The sequence below is a fragment of the Phoca vitulina genome, unplaced genomic scaffold (genome assembly GCF_004348235.1).
Source record: "Phoca vitulina isolate PV1807 unplaced genomic scaffold, GSC_HSeal_1.0 scaffold2, whole genome shotgun sequence".
In the NCBI taxonomy this organism is placed as follows: Eukaryota; Metazoa; Chordata; class Mammalia; order Carnivora; family Phocidae; genus Phoca; species Phoca vitulina.
Window position 1 is genome coordinate 58480131 of NW_022589705.1, and position 22839 is coordinate 58502969.

Genomic DNA, 22839 nt, shown 5'->3' on the forward strand with positions numbered 1-22839 from the left:
ATTTGGCCTACATTAAACATTGGGCATCAAGACACAGTGAGACTTCCCTCTGCCCATCGGAAGCCTATCTCAAGCCCATTGGTCCTTCTAACAAGAACTCTGAGTCTTCTAAATTTTATAGTGGTTAAATTGATAAAATGAAACCTTTAGATATGAGAGATAAGAGTAATGAATATACTTTGAATGTAAATAATGGCATGAATATATATATCACATATGGATATTGAAGAAGAGCAATATACATCATTTTTAGTTTTTTGTAGTGCTTTTCTTCATAACTCTTGTAGGAGTTTATTGAAGAAGTGTATTGCCTCCTAGAGAAGTAACTTCTCCTACCTCATTATTGACCATGTGATGTGATGATAATAACTGCTTTTCTTAAAGGTTCTTATGTACTAGGCGTTCACATATGTTATCTCAAATCTTTAAACACCTTCATGAGGTTGTATTATCCCTATTTTATTGATAAGGAAACCAAGAGTCTAACTTTTTAAGGTCACCCTGCTGGTAAGTAACAGAATTAGGCTTCAGACTCAGGTTATTTTCATTCCCAGGCTTATATCCCACCCTACCATGCTATCTTCCTTTTAATTTGGTAGTTAAATTCCTCAAATGTACCACAAACTATGTTGTGGCACTTTCTCTCAGGTAATAATTAAAGTAAACCTTTTAATTATTATTGCTAATAGAATGGCTCACTGTAAGGCTAGTATGTGGCATTATCCTGAGTCATAGGTCGTCTATACATAATTTGGTAATAAGTAAAACACAGAAGGAATTTTTTCTCTTTAAATACGTGAGTAATTTCTGTGTACTAAAGCTAATTAGCTTAAAGCTTAAGTTGAATCTCAGATTGGAGCCCTCATTCATTCCTGATTAGATGTGAGATGAGCTTTGTTTCTCTCTTTGTATTAACTTCTGTGTAACTAGACGGGAGAAACCCCTGCTCCAGAGGATCTGTCCTATATGGAGGATGTAGAGCATGGAGTATTTAGCTATAATGTATGAATTACTCATACTTAGGGAAAAATGGAATGTTTCAGATGAGAAAAATAGAGATAATAGATGTTTAGCCCAAAATTTTGGCAGTCCGCTAAATTATTCTTGATCAACTAGAATTAGAATTCATTTTTGCAGGGTATGATATTTAATGCAGTATGTTGTAATTTGTCCCTGCTTTTTAATTTATTTTTAATGTTGTCAGAAAGTTAAACTGACTAAATACTTGACGATGCCAGAAATCTGTCTGTTTCTTTGCAAGGCACCGGATCTGATGTTTAGGAAGTGCAATTAAAATATATTGTGGCTAATGTGTTTTATTTTTTATACCAAACTTCTGTTACTTTTTCTCAATTTGAGTGTTTATACAGATGATGTGTTATAGAACTTGTTACTGAGAAAAGCATAAGAAGTAGAAATGGCTTAATTGCTTTCATTATCATTTTAGTCTAAGCCAGAAATCCAGTATGCACCACAGTTGGAGCAGGAGCCTACAAATTGGAAAGAATCGTCGCTAAGCAAAATGTCCTGTAAGTTTTATTTCAAGTAGCTTGGGATAACAACACTAGCAAATCTGGTTGTGGTCTGGAATTGGTTGTATGATTGTTCTTACACTAACAGAAAGTGAACAAATAATTTCTAAACAGTGGTTCTCAAACTTTAGAGTGCATTAGGATCTGGAGAGCTTGTTAAAACAGATTTCTGATCCCTACTTCCAAAGTTTCCAATTTACTAGGTCTAGGATAGGACCTGAGAATTTGTATTTCTAACAAGTTCCCAGATTTTGTTGATACTGTTGGTTAGGGGATCACACTTTGAGAATCAATATTCTAAAGACATGTAGCTTGCTTTGAAGGATATTTTGACTATGAACTAATGAAGTATTCTGATATTTCTGATATGCTAACCGAATAGTGAAACTATCCCAAAAGTGTGAGTTCTTGTTCTATTTTTATTTCCATGCTAGAAATAAATTTTAACTTATAGGAATGTATAACATCAACCTAAAGCTGAGCTTACCTTTTAAAATGTACTAGTTCATGGGCGCCTGGGTGGCTCAGTTGGTTAAGCGACTGCCTTCGGCTCAGGTCATGATCCCGGAGTCCCTGGATCGAGTCCCGCATCGGGCTCCCTGCTCGGCAGGGAGTCTGCTTCTCCCTCTGACCCTCCCCCCTCTCATGTGCTCTCTCTCATTCTCTCTCTCACAAATAAATAAATAAAATCTTTAAAAAAATAAATAAATAAAATAAAATGTACTAGTTTGTACCTTATTTTAGATACTGATTTAATTAACTTTCTAATTATCTTGTAATTAGATAATTAAACAGAATGTAATTAAACAGAAAGTAGCAATGTCAACAAGAATTTGAAAATAAAATAGGAAATCCATAATGTGGTAGAATATTCATTTGGTGTTTAACATGCCAGAGGAACTTGCATTCCTTATCAGTGTATCAGATTACACTTATAAAAGCAACTGGGTATCTGTACAGTCTATATATCTAGGAGTAGTTTTGAGACTAGCTTTTGGGATATAGGATATCATAAATTGTACCTTGTTATTTCAACAGATCTGCAAATGAGAAGTTCACAAACACATAGGAACTATCTTGAAGATGGAGAAAGTGATGGCTTTTTAAGATGTCTGTCTCTGTATGTATTCCTGTTTATTTATATGTATCAGTGATAAAATCTGGCTTGTATCAGACAGATGCATTCCTTTTTATTATTTTAAAATTATATCAGCTGCTAAAAAATTGTTTACCTTTTTCCTACCAACTTGTACTTTTGGATACTTTAGTTTGTTTAAAAGGTAATACACATACTACTATAATAAAACCCAAGCAGGTAGTTTTTTTCACAATACAGAAGCATTCTTGTTCTTGTTAAGATTCCCTGATTTATGTTAAGAAATGTGCTTCTCCGGACATTTAAATTAAGCTTTAAAGTATGTCTGAATGGTTTGGGGTTGGATTTTTGTTTTTATCTACATGACAGCACATGAGGCTAGGGAGAGTAGGTAAGGGGTATAGATTAAGGAGAGCTTTGTATTCTGTGCTAAGGAGTGTCAACTCTATGCCAAGGATCCTTAAAGATGGCAGGGGAAAGTGGGCAGGCAGGGGTAATGGGTACCTTATGCTCTCCTAGGAAGGAGTATCAAGCCTTCTGAGAGTGAGGGGGGTTTTATTAAAATATGTATGCTTCTCCTCCTCCAAAGAGTTCTGATATGAGCTCTCCTCCTATAGCACCCCCCTCCCCCCAAAAAAAAGAAGAAAGAGAAAGACAGTGGCCCATAGCACTTATTGATAATTATCTACTGTGTCAGATACCAGACCAAGCATTTGAGTAGAAGTGGTAAACAAATGCTTGCCCTCACAGTGTGTATACTCTAGTGGGCTCTTCTGTCTCAAGTTTAACACTACAGTAGTCCAAACTGCCTGCTTCCTATAATTTCTTACAATAAAATAGTTTCTTGACAGGTTTTATCAGGTATCAGCAGGGTTATTTTGGCACCTTTTACCAAACAAAGGCTTTAAAGACTGGGTAAGAAAATTCCTTTTACCAAACAAAGGCTTTAAAGACTGGGTAAGAAAAATGAGGATTTAACTTTAAATTTTCCCTTCCTTTCATTTCTAAACCTGCTTTTGACCTTGGCAGAATACGGGCATAATTTTTCTGTGTCTGATATTTAGGATTTTTGTTGCAGTTTGCTGGTCTTATGAAACCTAAGTAATCACTTAATCTTAAGTTACAGTTACAGTTTATTCTCAATACTGTACTACCTGGCAGCTTACTGGTGACTTATATACCCTTTAGCATTTTGTCATTATATTTTATGTTTTTTTAAATCTAACATTTTAAAAGTAATTTTGTAAATGTTTAATTTAGGAAATAACTTTTTTTTTTTTTTTTTTAAAGATTTTATTTATTTATTTGAGAGAGAGAGAATGAGAGACAGAGAGCACGAGAGGGAAGAGGGCAGAGGGAGAAGCAGACCCCCTGCTGAGCAGGGAGCCCTATGTGGGACTCGATCCAGGGACTCCAGGATCATGACCTGAGCCGAAGGCAGTCGCTTAACCAACTGAGCCACCCAGGCGCCCCAGGAAATAACTTTTTAACTAGAGCTTTAGTGCCTAGAAGTTTCTGTGCACAAACATGGATTATAATACTATTCTACATTTTAATAGAAAATAACTTTTTTTCCAATGCTTTTTCCCTTCAGTGAGCTCATTTGACTCTTAGAACAGTACCCTGTGATAAGTAGGTGGGTCAGAGGTGAATTACCCACCCCTAAGATTATGTATCCACTACGTTAAAGTTCAAACCTAGCTTTTTTAATTCTGCAACTTCTACTCATCCTGTTCTGCCATGGGTGTCTGTTTCCTAGAGGGTCATGAGTTTTTCATGATGGCATGCAAGATCACCTAGCCAGTCAATGGAATCTGGTCTTTTGACTCTTAACTGCAGTGCTTTTTATTGTACTACATAGCTGTTATGGAGGTACCCTTAGCTTCCAGAATGGAAACTGAGGTGAACTCATTTTTTCAATTGCCATTTCTTTTTGGAGAGTCTGTTATGTGCCAGGAACTGTTTCAGGGACTTGGGACCTAAAGAAAGATGTTCAGTCTCTGCCTCTATGGAGTTCTCAGGTCTAGCATGGTAGAGACAAATATGCAAACAATGAACAAGCAATGATGATTGCTATATATTATACATACCTCTCATATACATGGTACAAGGAGTATACCTTCAAAAGGGAGGATTGACAGAGGACATAGAAATAAGTCTTAAATAATGAACAGAGATTTTTGCTAGTTGTAACAGATTTCTTTAATTTTTTTTTCAGCTATGCTGGCTTCCTACTAAATATATAAAGTATATTAATATGTATGGAGAGTCAGGAGAATCAGAGACCAAACTGGGTGGACAGGAACTAGATAGGAGCAGGAAAGTAATCAAATCTAAGTATTGGGAAGAGGCGTCTATGTGAAGGATAGAAGATCAGGTTGGAGAGCTTGGTAAATCCTGCAAGCAGTTACGAACTAGGGTGATGGACAAGGGGAACAAGAGATAATGGAGATAGTTGAGAATCTGTAGGATTGTTTTTTTGTGGAAGTGGAAGAAGCAGATGGACTCTAAAATGAGCCCCAGTTTTCTGGCTTAAGTTGTTACTGGAATCCAGATATCAAATATATCCTTCTCATTTCATGGAAGGAAATACCTTAGTACTCGGGTTAGGGCTGGAATATGTAAAGTGGGTGTTTTTTCATTAAAAATATTTTTTACTCTGTTATCTTTTTGAATTGGAATACTTAAAACAAAACATCATATAGGCGTTCCCTGCTTTTAGATGCAGTGCATTTTCCAATGTCCACCTCTTTTGCTGGGAGACAGTGACTGTGTATACCTTTTCCTTAGCATGTTCAAGTGTTGGCAAACCATCAAGTGAATGGGTTATGGTGGTAAGTATAGACATTTTATCAGGCAGTATTGGATGAGCACAGATGTGAAAATCAGACTACCTGCAGGAATTATCACAGTTTTTTAGAACTGGATTATTAAATATTTAAAAATAGCATGACTTTTTCCTGTTTTTTGACTCTTAATCTATAGTTTGGCAAACAATAGGTCAATTATGGGAAAAACATCAGTTGCTAATCCTTGTAACTGGCCGAATTTATGATATTTTAAACGTAAGAAAAATATAACTATCTCTTTACTAAGATATGCTATAATGGGTACAAAATGCCTCATAATAGATGTACTCTTGTAAATTGAAATATAAGGAAATTGTGGCAAATTAATTATTTGAACTATTCGAGGGAAGCTAACTTCTAGAAGCCTGTTGTGCATCTTTTTATAAAATAAATGATCATTTCATAATGTACCTGTTTTATACCTTAAATCTTTGAGATCCTGGGTTTTCTTAAAGCAAGTATCACTATAGTGCCTTGCAAAATAATGTATGACATACGAATAGCAGCATACAATTTATAGAACACTTTGATTTGCATTATCTCATTTAGTAATTAAAAAAGACCTTTGACAGTAATTTGCTTTAATTTTATATATTTAGCAAAAAGCCAGTATATCTGATTTTTTAAATTATAGAAGTGATAGCCATATTCCAGAAACTTGAGAAATGGAGGACCCTAATATAAAAGCTATTATAATATTTCCTTCTCTGGGTACATTTTTAAAATAGTTTTAAAGGTAGTACACATGAAGTTTTATTTGTATTATTAAACTAAGTGCATAAGGTTGATTGCCTTTCATTATTAAGAATCTGTTTTTTATATTATGAAATTTTAACCTGACTAACTTGTTTTTTAGTAACTCTGGGTGGATTTTAACCACGACTCTTGTCCTCTCGGTGATGGTATTGCTCTGGATCTGTTGTGCGACCGTCGCTACGGCTGTGGAGCAGTATGTTCCCTCTGAGGTAGGTTTAATCCAAGCCCTTGGGCTGTTTGAACGCTGAGCCATGTGATTTTACCATTTTAAATGCCCGTTTGTTAACTAGAAAAACAAGGCCTCTCTCCTAATGGAAGGAGAGAAAATGAGGTGGTTTTAATCCCACATGGAAATGGCAGGTTTGTAGCATGAGAATCACTGTCCCCAGTTTTCCATGACACTAACTACCGGAGTGCCGTATAAGTTGGCTGGTCTGAGTAAGGGGTCTCTCTCTCCCCCCACGGTTTTCTGAGCCTAAAAAGAACCTGTTGACACCAGTTTCTAAGATGATCTGTAAGAAGAAAGATTTGTAGAACTACTTAAAATTTTAAATTAATTGCCACAAATGTTAAGGGGTAATTGCTGCTTTAGAAGCAGCAAGGCTAGAGTATTTGATTTTTGAGTTAGTATGTGCTGGTATCTAACCCTGAGAGAGATGGAAAACTCTTGTGACTTCTTCTGGCCCAAGAAACCGAACTGTGTAAAGGATTTTTGTTTTGGGAAAAGGCTATAATTTGGTGAGTCAGCTTAGCTTTCAAGAAAGGAAAGTTATTTCTGTAACTAAATAGAGGATAATAATGTGTATGGACATCAAATCCAACTGAAATACACTTTAGTTTTCTTGTGCCTCCAAAGTGTAATAGAAAAATATTTAAAAGAAGAAAGGAAAGAAATTAAAATAGAATCTAATAATAACTAGCATGTGCCTAGCATGGTGCTTAAACAACAGTCTTATCTCAGTAGGCTATAAAGAGAGCTTTTTAAAGTAAGGTTTACATATGAGTAATGATTATGATAATATTATATTTCATGTTTTTTATTAAGATGCTATGTGATATAAGCAGCTAGAAACTGGAACAGGATAATGTTGGTCACTAACATTTATAGAGTTCTTTAAAATTTACAAAATATTTTCATATATCTGCCATGTCCAGCAATACTCTAGAGCAGGTTTTGTTATTCACTTTATAGATCAGTAAATAGGCTTATAATGCCTAGGTAACTGTCCTGGGTTTGCACAGCTGTGAAAGTATTGAAACTGGAATTTAGCTCATGTCTTTTGACTTGCAACTCCTATCCTTTTCCTATATACTATCTTTCCTATGGCTGATAAGGTGGCACAAATAATAAATATATAAAGTGTTAAGGAAAGCAGAGTCTGTGTGCTGAGATTATCAGGGAGGGCTTTTGGATAATGAGGATCTTGACCTAAATTTTGAAAAATGGGTAGTAAGGCTTGGATTAGCAGAGAGAGAGGAGAGTGTATAATTTTCCCAATTACAGACAAGAAAAAGCTATCAGGTGGGGCGCCTGGGTGGCTCAGTCAGTTAAGCGTCCAACTCTTTGATTTCAACTCAGGTCATGATCTTGGGGTCATGAGATCGAGCCCCACTTCAGGCTCCATGCTGGCTGTGGAGCCTGCTTAAGATTCTCTCTCTCCCTCTGCTCTTCCCCACCCCCCTCCATGCTTGTGCTCGCTCTCTTTCTCTCACTCTCTCTCTCAAAAAAAAAAAAAAAAAAAAAGCTATCAAGGAAGGACTATAAGGAATTGACTTGGTAAGAAGAACTTAAATTAGGAAATCAAATGGATAAAGTTAGACAGGATTGGGAAGAACTTGGAATTGTGGAAGTATTAAAGAATAGGTAGATTTCTATAGAACTCATCTGTTTATGATATGAATATACAGATAACATCCTCTTTCTGCGTTACCTGTTTGTGTTATTGTTTAGTTTTGATGTCCATATTGTAATCATTTTGTTGTTCCTGATAAAACTGAAATTACTTACCTTATAGGAATGCCTTTGCCTGTTACTTCGTTTTGAGCTGCCCTATGCTCTCTACATCCTCATACTAATAAATCCTTATTGACCCCCACCCGCCCTGTGGTACTTTGTTCCTTCCTTTTTGTTCATCAGTACAGTTCCTTTTCCTTACTCCCCGGGTGCCCTTTGTCAAAGAAAAATTCCATAGAGATTGGTCCAGTTATTGTCAGGAAAGACTGGATGGCTGACTTAGGTGGAATTTACCTTGATCAATCCACCACAGCCTGGATCCTGGTCCGCAGGCCTACTGACTGATGTCGAGCACTTTCTCCCAGGCACTGTTCTCAATGTTTTATCTGAATTAGCACATTCAGTCCTTTCAGTAACTTGTGAGATGGCTGCTATTATTATCCCCATTTTCCAGATATGAAGACTGCAAAAGAAGAGTGTATAATTGCCCCAGTATCACTTACTAGTAGTGGCAGAATCAGAATTTGAACCCAGGTAATCTGACTCCAAAGCCAGTATGCTGAAGTTTCTTTAATTAGCCTGAAATCATAAATAGGAGAGTTGATGTTGTGTTTCATTCAGGAGCTGATCTCCTGTGTGCCCTCTTTGACACTAGGAAGATAGATAACCACCTGGACCACATGGTTCATGTTTTTGAGCCAGGATCCTCAAATTCTCTCTTATGCAAACGGTTCTCAGATGGGCATCTCATGGGTTTTCCTCTCTTATCTCCTTACGTGATTTAATGGGAATGTCCTCTTCTCATTGTGGCTTTGGTTACATCTTACAGACCTGGGGATCTTTCCCTCCCTTTCAGATGACTCTTGAGCTTCTCTTCCTTTCATATGTTTGTCAGTGCTCTAAATTTTGTTTTGATAGTATAGCTTTAATTCTGTGAGAAATTCTCTCCTGTTTTCCAAGTTCTTTGGGGAAACACCTCACTATTCCCACATATGCCCCTTGGCCCCTGTGATCATAAAGCTTAAGGCATCAGCACTACACACGGAGTCCTGTTGGCAGCTGTTATATTCCCCCTAGATATCTGCCATATGGATGTTTCTTCCTTGCCCCTCTCTAGAACTCTACTACGTATCCTTAACAATCAAAATTATGGCTACACCCTCAAAAGGCCTGTACTTTTCTAAGGAGATATATTTTTCTGGAAAAATGTATGGAAAACAGCCCTTTAGATTCACTACTTTTAGGCTTTATTTTCTATGTGAAACCCCCTTTGGCTAGGTAATAATGTTTCAACTATTGCTTTTTCATTATAAAAATTCTTTATGCTTACTGTAGAAATTTGTAAAGTATATACAAAGAAGCAGAAAGAAAAATCACTTATCATCCAAAACTATTGTAGTATTTCCATTTTATTTTATTTTTTTAAAGATTTTATTTATTTGAGAGAGAGAGAGAATGAATGGGAGGGAGAGGGAGAGAGAATCTGAGGTAGACTCCACACTGAGTGTAGAGCCCGACACAGGGCTCCATCCCACAATCGACAGATCATGACCTGAGCCAGAACCAAGAGTCGGATGCTTAACCAGCTGAGCCACCCAGGCGCCCCTGTAGTGTTTCCATTTTAGTGGATTTCTTTTCAGCATAAATAATTTTTAATACATACTAATATTTTGTTTCTTGTTTTAAAACATATTACAGTATAAATACTCTGTCCCCGGTATTTTTTCCTCTGTTTACTGTAAAAATAGCTGAAAATTTAGCATACCAAAGTTATGCAGTTTTATTGGCCAAAAGCCAACTATTTTTCACTTTCATAAAACCTTCTCATTGATTTTATTATTGAAACATAAATTATTTTTGACCCCTTTCCATAGTAACATAAGACTTCATTTTAAGTTCTACAAGTATAATTCATGTGTGAGCGATATTATTTATATTTTGTTATATTATTTACATATATGATCCTGTGTGTTTGTAGGAAATCATAAGCCTGCTGAGAGAACATGTGTCTCTTCAGTACTGACCTGGTATCTGGGAGTTCAAACATGAAATAGAACAAGCTTCCTTTTCAGTCATTACAAAGTTTAAAATGGTGGCAATAAAGATCAGGAGTGTGATCTTAGAAACTTAGGAGCAGCTTTGTTTTTCTTGTATAGGAAAGCTCTGTAATAATTTATCTTTAGCCTGCTTTGCACATAGTAGGTACTCATCATATATCATTTGATTATAATGACCAGAAAAAGTTGGCAAAGAATTTCATTTCTTTGGTTGATCTTAAAGCAGTGCCATTTTTGAGTAACTTGACTTATAAAGATTTCTTCTCATTTCTCTACTTTTTTTTCTTTTTCACATTTTTTATGTCATTTTTGAAACTTTATGGGATGACACTTTCTCTTGTTGAGCTATCTGTTTAAGATAAAGAGTTTTCATTCATAGCGGTCCTAGTTGGGCAGGTCAATCTTGACATGTGAGAACAGGATGCAGCAGTATTGGATATTTCTTCCTAGAGATCAGGCAGAAATTTGCTATTGCAACAGGTGGTGATATAGATGCTTCCTCGGTGTTATCTCATCATCTGTGTGCTTCCTTTTTTCTTATTTGTCAAGATCGTGATCCTCTGATTTCATGTGGTCAGTTAAAAAGGGTTTTAGCTCTCTTGAGCCGCTCCCATGCAGTCCCTGCCCACCCTGGTCTATAGTGCTTGCAGCTTTTCTCCTTTACGATGCCTGAGGAAGTGCACCATGGAGAGGAGGAGGTGGAGACTTGCCTTCCAGACAAAAATTGCCCAGTTCATGTTTCTTGTCATCAACACCTTCTGTTCCAAGAAGGAAATTTTCCTTTGGGAATTGATCAGTAGTGCTTGGACAAGATTCTCTATCAGAGCCTGACAGACCCTTCTAAGTTGGACAGTGTTAAAAAACTGAAACCCTTAGGAATACACCCTGACTCCGCTGGACACAGGGCTTTACATAACCAAAGCTGACCTCATAAATAATTTGGGAGCCATTGCCAAGTTGGGTACTAAAGCATTTATGGAGCCTCTTTAGGCTGATGCAGACCTCTCTGTGATTGGACAGTTTGGTGTTGGCTGCTATTCTGCCTCCATGGTGGTAGAGAAAGTGACTGTGATCACAAAGCATAGTGATGATGAGCAGTGTGCCTGGGAGTCTTCTGCTGGGGCTCCTTCACTATATATGTGGACCATGATGAGCCCATTGGCTGGGCTACCAAAGTGGTCCTCCACCTTAAAGAAGACCAGAGTACTTGGGAGAGGCTGGTCAAAGAAGTGGTGAAGAAGCACTCACAGTTATCCCATCACCCTCTATTTGGAGAAGGAACAAGAGAAAGAAATCATTGATAGTGAGGCAGAGGAATAGAAAGGTGAGAAAGGAGATAAAGATAATGAGAAACCCAAGACTGAAGATGTGGGCTCAGATGAGGAGGATGATAGCAGGAAGGACAACAAAAAGAGAACAAAGAAGATTAAGGAGAAATGTATTTATCAGGAAGAACTGAACAAGACAGGCTCATTTGGACCAGAAACTCTGGTGACATCACCCAGGAGGAATATGGAGGGTTCTACAAGAGTCCTACCAATGACTGGGAAGACCACTTGGTAGTCAAGCACTTATCTCTAGAAGGTGAGTTAGAGTTTAGAGCATTGCTGTTCATTCCCTGTTGGGCTCCTTTTGATTTCTGAGAACAAGAATAAAAAGAACAATATCAGACTCAGTCTGCTGTCTGTTCATCATGGACAGCTGTGATGAATTGATAAGAGAGTATCTCAACTTCATCCATGGTTGTGGTTGACTCTGAGTACCTGCCCCTGAACATTGCCCAAGAAACACTGCAACAGAGCAAAATCTCCAAGGTCATTTGCAAAAATACTGTGAACATATGCCTTGAGCTCTTTGAGCTGGCAGAAGACAAGGAGAACTATATAAGAAATTGTATGAGCCAATCTCTAAAAATTTAAAAGCTTAGAATCCGTGAGGACTTGACTAATTGGCTACTCCTTTCTGAGCTGCTGCGTTACCACACCTCCTAGTCTAGAAAGGAGAGTACTTCTCTTTCAGAATATGTCTCTCACATGAAGCAGACCCAGAAGTCCACCTGTTACATCACTGGTGAGAGCAAAGAGCAGGTTGTCAACTCTGCTCTTGTGGAGCAAATGCAGAAGCAGGGCTTTGAGGTAGTTTAGATAACCGAGCCTATTGATGTATACTGCGTGCAGCAGCTCAAGGAGTTTGATGTGAAGAGCCTGGTCTCCTGTTACCAAGGAGGGTGTGGAGCTGCAGGAGAATGAAGAGGAGAAGAAGAAAGTGGAGGAGAACAAGGCCATTTGAGAACCTCTGCAAATTCATGAAAGAAATCTTAGATAAGAAGGTGACGATTTCTGGGGCACCTGGGTGGCTCAGTCAGTTAGGCGTACAACTCTTGATTTCGGCTCAGGTCATGGTCTCAGGGTCCTGAGATCGAGCCCTGCATAAAGTTCCACGCTCAGCAGGGAGTCTACTTGAGATTCTCTCTCTCTTAAATAAATAAATCTAAAAAAAGAAAAAAAAGGTGACAGTTTCCAATAGGCTTAGGTCTTCACCCTGCTGCATTGTGACTAGCACCTACACTTGGACAGCTAACATGGAGCACATCAGAAAAGCCCAGGCACTTTGGGATAACTCTGCAACGGGCTGTAGGATGACCAGAAAGCACCTGGAGCTCAACCCTGACTACCCCATTGTGGAGACACTACAGCAGAAGGCAGAGGCTGACAAGAATGACAAGGTCATCAAGGACTTGGTGGTGCTGGTGTTTGAAACGACACTTCTCTCTTCTGGCTTCTCACTTGAGGATCCCCAGACCCACTCCAGCAGTTATCCACTTCATGGTCAAGTAAGGGCTGGGCATTGATACAGATGAAGTGACAGCACAGAAACCCAGCGCTGCTCTTCCTGATGAGATCCTCCCCCTTGAGGCTGATGAGGATGCCTTTCTCGTGGAACAAGTAGATTAGTAGGAGTTTCTACCTGCAGACCTTGTGCCCTCTGTATAGTGTCCCCATGGTTTCCCCAGTGGCCTTGAGTGGCCCTGGCCCACCTGGTTCCCTCTGCTGATTCCAAGTGGGTTTTTCCCCTCCTGTCTTTCTGTCTAAGGCAGGATACAAGGGCCTTGAGCGCTATCTTTTCCCACATCTGACATTGGGTTTGGATGTGTGTTGTGGGGTTTTTGTTTATTTTGTTAGGAAATCAAAGATGTGAAATAAAGAAGATGCAGTTTTATACAAAAAAAAAGAAGAAGAAGAAGAAGGGTTTTGGAAGATTCCTAATAACATTGACGTTAGTAAATCACATACATTTATGAATAACTTACTATGTGCCAGGCTATGTTCAAGGGACTAGAGATACAATTGAGAATATTATGATCAAGATGGAATGAAATGAAATGATGAAGGCTTCCAAGATTCAGGAAGTAGGGTGAATATGTCTTAAATTGTAATAAGCATTATTTTTTTTGTCTTTAAAAAAAAAAAAGACCAAGAACCTTACTGTTCAGAAGTGTTAAGTCTGCTAAAAGAGTCAGAAAATCAGAAAACAATATAAGTGCTACAGTTTTTAAATCCAAATTCTGTTAAGAAGCTGAGTTTTGGAGATTTAAGCAGCTTTCCCGAGCTCGTGTAACTGGCTAGTGGCAGAGCCAGGCCCAAAGCCCACTGCATACTTACTAATTTACTTGTTAACTTTTAGAAGTAATATGTGTGACCTCAATTGTCTTCTTTTTCTTCACTTCTCAGATAAATCAGTTAATAGTTTAAGCAGTTTTTCTAAGTAATTACCACATTTTAATTTTATCTTCTATTTAATTTTTATCTTCTGTTGTAATTTTATCTTGTTTCTTGTTTTATCAGCTTTAGACATTATCTGAGGTCTTCTTACTGAAAAATGAGGAACTTGGTTTGCTCATACTATCTCCCACATCACCTTCATCTCTTCACATTCTGGTTTTTGTAATGTAAATTTTATAGACTTTTAGTGATTGCTCTGTAAATTTCAGTTGACTCCTCATTACTTCCTTTCCTTCCCTCTTTCTTCCCATACTCTGCTCTCAATTTTCATTAGTTATTATGACCCTTGACAATAAAATGCAAATGTTAATTCTTCTGTATATATACTTCAATGCTTTGCTACTGGTTGACTTGGAAAATTAAAATCCAGTAGACAGCATTTACAATATTATGACTATGTAAGTATTCAAAATAGAACCAAATACAGTGGTGAATAGAGTCACATAAAAGCAAATAGAAAACTGAATTACTTAAAACTTTCCCAAGAGAATCTTCCAACTATCTCTGCTTAATGGAATCTTTTTTTGTTTTGTTCTAGTTTTCTTCCCATTTTCTAAGTCCTCTGAACTGCTGCTGTTTCTTGTATTCTATGTGTTTTGCTTTCTTGAATTACTTTTGCTGGAGTACTTTCTTAAGTAATTTTTTTCATAAAGGATGCTTGGGTGGTAAACTTACCAAGTTAACACTGTTGAAAATCTCTCTGTTGTACTCTTGTATTTAATTGGTAATTTGAGAATGCAGAATAGACACAAAATCAATATACATACTACAGATTATCCATATGCTCTCATTCATTTCTCCGCACACATTTTACACTTTCTTCCTGTTCTAGATAGCTTCTTCCATGCCGATGTTTGAAATCATTGCAACAGTTCCTGGTTGCTGTTTCAAGGTCTTTAAATGCTGTTTGGTAAAGTTGTGAAAGTTTTTCTTTCCCAGTGTCCCAGAGCAAATTATCACACGTTAATTCTGAGTTTTAAGGAGGCCACATTATGTCAGCTTTATGTCCAATCCATCAACCACTGAATTTGTCTGCAAGATACTCTCTTACTGGAAAAGCGTAAGGTACTGGGCTCCCTCGTTGTTGCAGGATAGTTGTTGCCTTGAAACTGTAGGCATCAGGCCACATCTGAAACATGTTCAAGTCAGCACCCATCATGACAGTCACTTTTAGAACATTTTCATTACACCAAAAAGAAACCTCGGACTCATTAGTAGTCACTCCCACTGCCTCCCAAGGACCGCCACCACCACCCTGAGCCATAAACACCCAAAATGTGGTCTCTCATGACTGATGTCTTTCACTTTGCATAATGTGTTCCAGGTTCATCCATGCTGTAGCATGTAGCAGTGTTGGTAGATGCTTAATCTCTTGAAAGTCCTCGTTATTCAGCCTTTTAAAAAATACTTTTCCAATATCAAGTACTTTTAGGTGGTTTTTGCTTTATAATCTAGTCAGTTTCCCTGTTAATAATGTCAGCACTTCAGTTGTTAACTGATAGATTCAGAGATTTGTTGCTGTATGAGTTAACGACATCTACCCATTCCGTAGTAAACACTTCTCACTTTGCTTTTCTGCATCTAGGAGATAGACCTAATCCAAATAGACCTACTTTCAAAAGATGTTAGACATAACTATTACACTCCAGGGAGTTTTATGCTGTTTACATTGATTCTGTTTTATGATTTTATTCTTTTTTTGTAGTATTTTCTTGGATATGATAGAAATAATTTGAGGAGCTTTTATATATTTCTGAAGAGATTTGTATCTGTGTTAAAGTGTTTCATGTATATTCTTTGTTCTACTCATAGCCTTTTGAAATATCATTTTCCAATGTGTTAAGTCAAAACCTACCCCAAATCATTAGATCACTTGTTCAGAGAGCTAAGATCTTAAAGGAATTGATCACCTAACACATCAAACATCCAGAATCAGTGCTCTTGGTTTGACCACACTAACTCCATTTAAACCTGAGCAATTTTTCTTGATACTTAGTTGTTATCTTTCTAAGTATTTTAAGTTGGGACATGTGGAAAAGTTTTCTTTGGCCATCTATTGGAAGCTGAATCACATATCAGTAACACTGAGTAAAAGCATTCTTCATTCTTGAAATGTTTTTTGTTTTGTTTTACCAAATACCTGCAGATTAAATTGTTATTTGAAGACATACTCAGAGAGGTTCTTAACTATTCAAATTGTTAATGTGCATTGATTTTCTTTTGCAGAAGCTGAGTATCTATGGTGACTTGGAATTTGTGAATGAACAAAAGCTAAACAGATACCCATCTTCTTCTCTTGTGGTTGTTAGATCTAAAGCTGAAGACCATGAAGAAGCAGGGCCTCTACCTACAAAAATGAATCTTGCTCATTCAGAAATTTAAGCTTTTTTTTCTTTTTTAAAGGAAGGGTAATAGACATCTAAATTTTCATTCCTCATAGAGCTTCTAAAGATGGTTTCATTGGATAGGACTTAAAAATCACTATAAAATGCAAATAAAGTTACCCAAATCTGTGAAGACTGTATTTGCTGTAACTTTATCTGTAATTTCTTTTCTAGTAATTTAAGAGATGGATGTTTGGGATTGCATTTTTATTTTACTAATACCTGTAGCTATTTTATTATTTACATTGTTTTTGTTTGTTTTCTTTCTTAGCCAAATTCTGTGAGCTGATCATTGCTCTTCCCCACCTCCTGCCATAATACTGTCTGTCTGTCACCTTAGTTAATAAACTGAATACTCAATAGGATTTGATGCTTTTGCTCAGAAAGGCCCACAATCTGTATTTTGAGATTTAGCAGGAAATGCCCTTTAATGACACTACACTTTCAGTTGTATTGACTGAAATCATTAAAATTTTATTTGAATACTTATGTGCCGAAATTTGAGTTAATATAGTCCTGATTTTCCAGATCATTCCTTTCACCCCTACCCAACCAGAAAAGAATTATGAAATGTTCTGTCTATTGCTATGTAATAGGATGATCAGAGAACAAACTGAAGCAAAGATGACCCTCTAAGAAGTACGTTTTATGTTATTTTGTATAGGCTCTAGAATTTTTGTTGGATGAGTCTTTCCAAAGAGCTATTTTTCTCTGTTAGAAAGCATATCATGTGTAAGTTAAAGATATTTTCAGAGAAAACGTTTCATGTTGACAGTAAGAATCAGACTCTTGTGATGCAGAATTAAGTATAGATTTCACACTTTGGCAAAGACTTGTTATTATCATTCCTTTAACCTACAGTAATGCAGATTTAAAAGTAAGGGTGACATTAGGTGACACAGTGCACCACAGTCTCAACATGATCCAGTGTCGTCACAGCACGAAGCGTCACAGAGCTTTGCAGAGCAGTGCTCTCCTGACTCGCGGGGCGTTGCTGGTGCGGGTGGTAGGGCGGCTTGGGCGCAGTGAGTCACACCTTCACCTGACAGCTGGGCTGTCCGCTTGCTTAGGGTCAGGAGGAAACACGGTTAACTACACAAGTCACACTTGGGTCATGAAATGGTAGGTTTGGGTTTTTTAAAGTTTGTCTAGATTTGGGAGAGGGGTTTGAAAGTACGCGCACACATCCAGATGGGGAAGAGGGAAGGAATTACTGGGCAGTCCTATAGCGGTCATTGTCTCTTTCTTATTTCTTGTGAGAAAATAGTTGAAAAACATGAGGCAAAGATTGGAGTCACCTAAAAAAAAAAAAGTCTTATTTCCCCGCCCCATGATACGTACTTATATCCCTTAATGGGGCACAGGCTTAATAGTAATGCACCCAGTGAAGCAAGCTGAGGGGGAGATCTGCCAAGTGCTGCACGTGTGTGGGAGCCTGAGAGCCGAGAGGCCTCCCTTCTAAAACAGCCCAAAGTGAAGCCTGCATAAGGAGCGACTGGACAATTGTCCTAGATTCTGCCCCCTTCCCTTGGTCTTGTTTCTCTTTGCTTCTTGAATGAGGTACCCCTGAGACACTCTCATTCCTCTTGAAAGTCCTGATTCAAGTTTACACAGACTTTCCCCTCTTGTTTATGAGACAATCCCATATATGTGGCAATACCCAGTCATTCCTGTTATTTAGTAGGCACTCAAATATTCGTGTTCTGCCTTTTTTAGTTTAGCATGATTAAACCAGACTGACATTTTCGGGAAGAGTTTTACTTTAAACAAAAAACTCACCACCACCCTAAAATTCCATCACAAGCAACAAAACCAGTCCTTTCTTTTAAAGCTTAGCCCTTCTTGGATGGGTCCCTCTTCACTTGTTTCCATGAGACAGGCAGCACCTGCTTTCCTACCACACAGCATCTTCTTGAGAATCTTATCTTGGTCCTAGGCAAATTGTCAAGACCCTTGAGTCTCTGGTTCAAACCTCCCAGGCTCCCAAGAAGGTCCTTGGATCAGGTCCCTGGTCTAAGAGACAGACTAATTCAGACAGTTGCAGAGATGGCAGTAACCACCATAGTGAATGATCTAGGCCCAAGATTCCCAATCTTTTCACAAAACTTTATAGACCCTTTTATTTATGATACATTTTTCCAGTAAGTCAGAAATTACCAGGTTACCTGGCCTATCAATATTGTCTCAGAGAGGTGGCATGCATTGACAGCCAACCTGAGCTGCTGATCATCGAATGAAATCTACTATTTTTACTCTGATAGTGCAGCCGAAAACAAACAACTTTATCCTTTGTTATTGGTCTGGCTTTATCTTAGATACATGTGCCATTTCCACTGTGATTTTTGAAATATATAAAATAGCTGTTAAGATTTTTATGGGCTCTTAAGTATCTTAGGACACATATTGGGAATTATTGATCTAGAATTATTGATCTATTGATCTATTTCTAGACCTTTTCTGATAAAATTAACCGCCCCCCCCCCCACTTTTGGAGCAAACTATAAAACAAGTCTCATCTGAATCCCTATACCACCACACCATGGTGGGGATTTTGTGCAGGTATCCTGTTCCAGATTCACAGTTTTAACTATCCAACAACCACTTGAGAGCCTGAGTGCCCTGCCTTGTGCTGGGTGATAGGACTTCAGCAACAAACAAAAATGGTTGCTCAACGTCTGGGGACTATTAATGTGATAAGGTCTATGACCAGATAAGCATAGAGTAGTATGGGAGGACATAGGAGGACCTATGGGAGGAAGTAGTATCGCAGCTTAAACCTGGAGGAGGAGGAGGGAAAGTCAAAAAAGTACGCCAGGCAGTGGGAGCCGTGCACTGAAAGACCTAGAAGCTCAAGGGTGGGGACAGCAAATTGGTTAGCAGGTTGTGATAGAACATGCAAAAGCATAGCAATAGATGCGGCTGGGCAGGCGAGATAATAAAGGACCTTATAAAACCTGGACTTGATCCTGAGCACAATAGAAGCCATAGGAAGGTTTTAAGCAAGAGAGTTACAGTGTTTTAGAACCATTCACTTGCCAACAATGTGGAGGTAGACCAGAAGGGCAAGTTCAGAAGCTGAAGGTACCAGTTCTGTAGTAACCTCTAAGATCTGTTAAATTGTATACTTATCCAGCCACACTGAAATGGGAAATTCCATTCCCTTCCCAGAGTTCTTTTTTTTTTTAATGCCCAATGCTATTTCATTTTACTTCACATGTATTTTTGAGCCCTTATCTGTAAGTCTCTCTATCCCTCCACATTATTGTTTGGATGGTAAATCCTAGGACTGGTCTCAGGGTCCTGATCACAATCTAAGTGTTGCCAAGCAGACTGGGAAGGCGGTTCTGTGGAGCCCAAGCTTCTTACCAGACTTATATTGGGCTAAATTTTTAAACCACAATGCTAGGTCCACTTATCACTATGCTCAAATTCTAGGTTTGCCAACCCAGCCTCTATGAAGCCAGTGTGCTCCTGAGCCCCTCCCACCAGGTGTCCAGTTGCTAAGATTGTCATGTTTACATTTGAGTATCATCAACATCTGAGCTACCTTTTTAATCTTTCTTTCCTTGACTACTTGTTTTAAACTAGAGTCCGGGGGTAGAAGTGTGTACAGTAATAGAGATAAAAGAATGAAATAGTGGAAAATGTGGACTTCTGTGAGAAGCTAGCTTGTACAATCTGTGGATTTTCCGACTCCTTGCAATAATTAGATTGGGAAGCATAGTTTATATACCTTTTCTCAAATTTGTGATTGTTGAAGCTCCATATACTTCACAATTAAGTGTTCTCTTCCTGTGACGTTGATGACTTAACTTGTTGAGAGCGGGTGTTCATAACCTTTTTCACACCATGGACCTTTTTGGCGATCTGATAAAGCCTGTGGACTCCTCAGAATCATGTTTTTAGATGCATAACACTGAATATGAAGGACTGCAAAGGAAACTAATTATGTTAAAATATAATTATTAAGGCATTTTTAAGATTTTGTGGTTGTGTATATATGTACTTCTTTATTAACACATAAATTAAGGTCTAGTGGTAGTTCTAGAATCTCTGTAATTCCAAAGTAATTTCAGGTTATTATTTCGAAATAACCTGCAACAATTGTAATATGATATCTGAATCTCTGTGGTTTCTATTGGTGACAAAGTCGCAGGTACTGTTCATAGACTGTCGATTGTGGCCTACATTCATAGTTGAAGGAAATGCTATATTTCAGTTAGAAGTTAGTGTAAATAAAGATTTATTTCTTTCCCATTCAAGTGCATTAAACCCTTGGTTTAGAGGTTGTCTAACTTTTGCCATTTTTTTTTAAAGTTTTTATTTAAATTCCAGTTAGTTCACAAACAGTTTTACTTTGTCATTTTAGGAGCAAAATATTTTTGTTTGCTTGTTCAATTCTAAATTATTTGGGCCTTTTTTTTTTTCTTCTTTTTTTTACTGTTTCCTGTGTGCTTTTTATACTTGAATTGTTCTGCAACATTGGGACAGCAATAATTGAAGGCTTGGGTGGAAAGAAATCAGTGACTGATTAGACAACAAAAGCTCGATAATGTTACCTCAAGATATACTGTCATGCAGTCATTGCTGGAACCCTGCATCTGTCGTTCATAATGCATAAGTGTGTAAACTTCGATAAAATCTGGATCATCTGCATTAAACAATATTGTAATGCTATCTTGTAACAGTGTCTGCTTAGATCTGTCATGATGGTGTTTGTCTGTGCCCTCCGCCAAGCCCTTTAGAGCAGTCTCACCATCCCCTTAAATGGGTGCTTACCACATTCCTTTAGGAAAGCAGGCTGGGGCCCGCCAGTTCCATTCTAGAGTTGAGTAGACAGTCTGAGAGAGGAGAGACACCAGTCAGGGCTCCCCAAGTTATGGGAGACTTAGGGGAGGAGTGATAAATGCTGAGGCAGGGACAGGCCTCACCTCTAGGCACGTCTGGAAGGAGGTCCCTGGGTCCATCTAATGGTGGTGCCGGTTAGCATTCTCTAACCCAGAATTGGGCGCTGGACTAAGAAGCAGTCCTAGCAGCTCTCTGTAACTGTAAACAAACCAAGGCCTCCAGAAACAATATTGCGCCCCCAAAGGGAGCAGAACATTTTCACATATGTGCACTGACTTCATTCTAACCATAGCGCTCCGAGGTGAGTGTTCTTGTCTTCATTCTCCAGATGAGGACATGGATTTCAAGAGGCTGTGACTTGCCACCTTAAATTAGTATTAATTTGGCAGAGTTGGGATGAAGACCCAGGTCTGTCTGACAAGCTGAGGTTGGCTGATCTCATGTCCAGAGGGTTTTCCCCCAGCCACAGCCAGGCCAAGACAGAGACCCAGGCGGTAAGGTATATAGGGAAAGGTCAAACCGGGGAAGAAGGGACCGTCAAAGAAGGCTTCATGAAGTGAGATTTTTACTTGGTTCTGGGTTCTGGGCACAAAAGATGGATTTAGAAAGGCAGAGGATGCCAGCAGAAGCCACTCTAAGCAAGTGACAAGCTACAGTCCAGCAAAAAGAAATCCACAAATCAATTAGAGACAAATCACCCATAGAAAAATGAATGACAGATATGAAAAAGCAATACGCCAGGGAGGAAATCCATATGACCAATATATAAAAAAGGGCAGCACAATACATGGGGTCGGGCAAGGCTCTCCATCTGAGGATCTTGTTAAGAAGCAGGTTCTGGTTTGGCGGGGCTGGAGTGAGACCACAGTTCTAACCAGCTCTCAGATGATGCAGATGCTGCTGGTCTGAGGAACACACTTTAGAAAAGTGAGGGTGTAGGTACAGGTAGAGTGTGAACTTTTCAGCCAGCCAGATTTGTATCCCGGCTCTGCCTCTTTTCAACTGTGAACCTTGGGCAAGTAACTTAATGTCTCTGTGCCTCAGTGTTCTCATCTGTAAAATGGAGATCATAGTCCCCATATCCTGTTGCTGGGAGGACTAAATGAGTTCACATACATAAAGCATTTGGTACAGCGTGTGGTAAAAGTAAGTGTTCAATACTTGTCAGTGATTAGTCGTAGCAATAGTAATTACTAGAGATGAACAAATGAAACCACCTGCACCCGAAGACACCATTTTGCACCTACCAGACAGACGCAGGTGCCAGAGAGTCTGAGCGTTTTGAGGCTAGGGAGAATGAAGATGGAAATCTCACACGCTGCTAACGGGAGTGCAGATTGGTATGGCCCCCTGGAAGAACGGCATGGCAAATTCTGCTAAAATCGAGGTGCCCCTACCGTGTGATTCTATGTGTGTGTGTCTGTGTGTCTTGAGAGAGCAACAGCTCCTGGAAGCGTCCACGGCATATTCAGGAAACTGGTTGACTCTGGGGAGAGAAGAAAGGGAACATAACTGGGAAGAAAAGACGCCTTTGATTTTGCTAAACTTAATAGAAAAAAAAAGGCTAAAGCAAAAATGACT

General features: G+C 38.5%; 1 protein-coding gene and 1 pseudogene across 2 annotated transcripts in view; both read left to right on the plus strand.

Annotated features, from left to right (window-relative positions):
• TMEM59 (transmembrane protein 59) overlaps nucleotides 1-21087 on the plus strand; it is a 30861-nt gene extending 9774 nt beyond the window's left edge. For both annotated transcript variants that reach the window (XM_032428398.1, XM_032428395.1), the window contains 4 exons: nucleotides 1448-1529; nucleotides 2571-2652; nucleotides 6334-6442; nucleotides 16253-21087. In XM_032428398.1, the coding sequence (XP_032284289.1) occupies nucleotides 1448-1529; nucleotides 2571-2652; nucleotides 6334-6442; nucleotides 16253-16408 (429 nt within the window). In that variant the 3' untranslated portion in view covers nucleotides 16409-21087. The remainder of the gene's footprint in view (nucleotides 1-1447; nucleotides 1530-2570; nucleotides 2653-6333; nucleotides 6443-16252) is intronic.
• On the plus strand, nucleotides 9897-14038 carry LOC116647247 (annotated as a pseudogene).
• Nucleotides 21088-22839: the final 1752 nt, after the last annotated feature.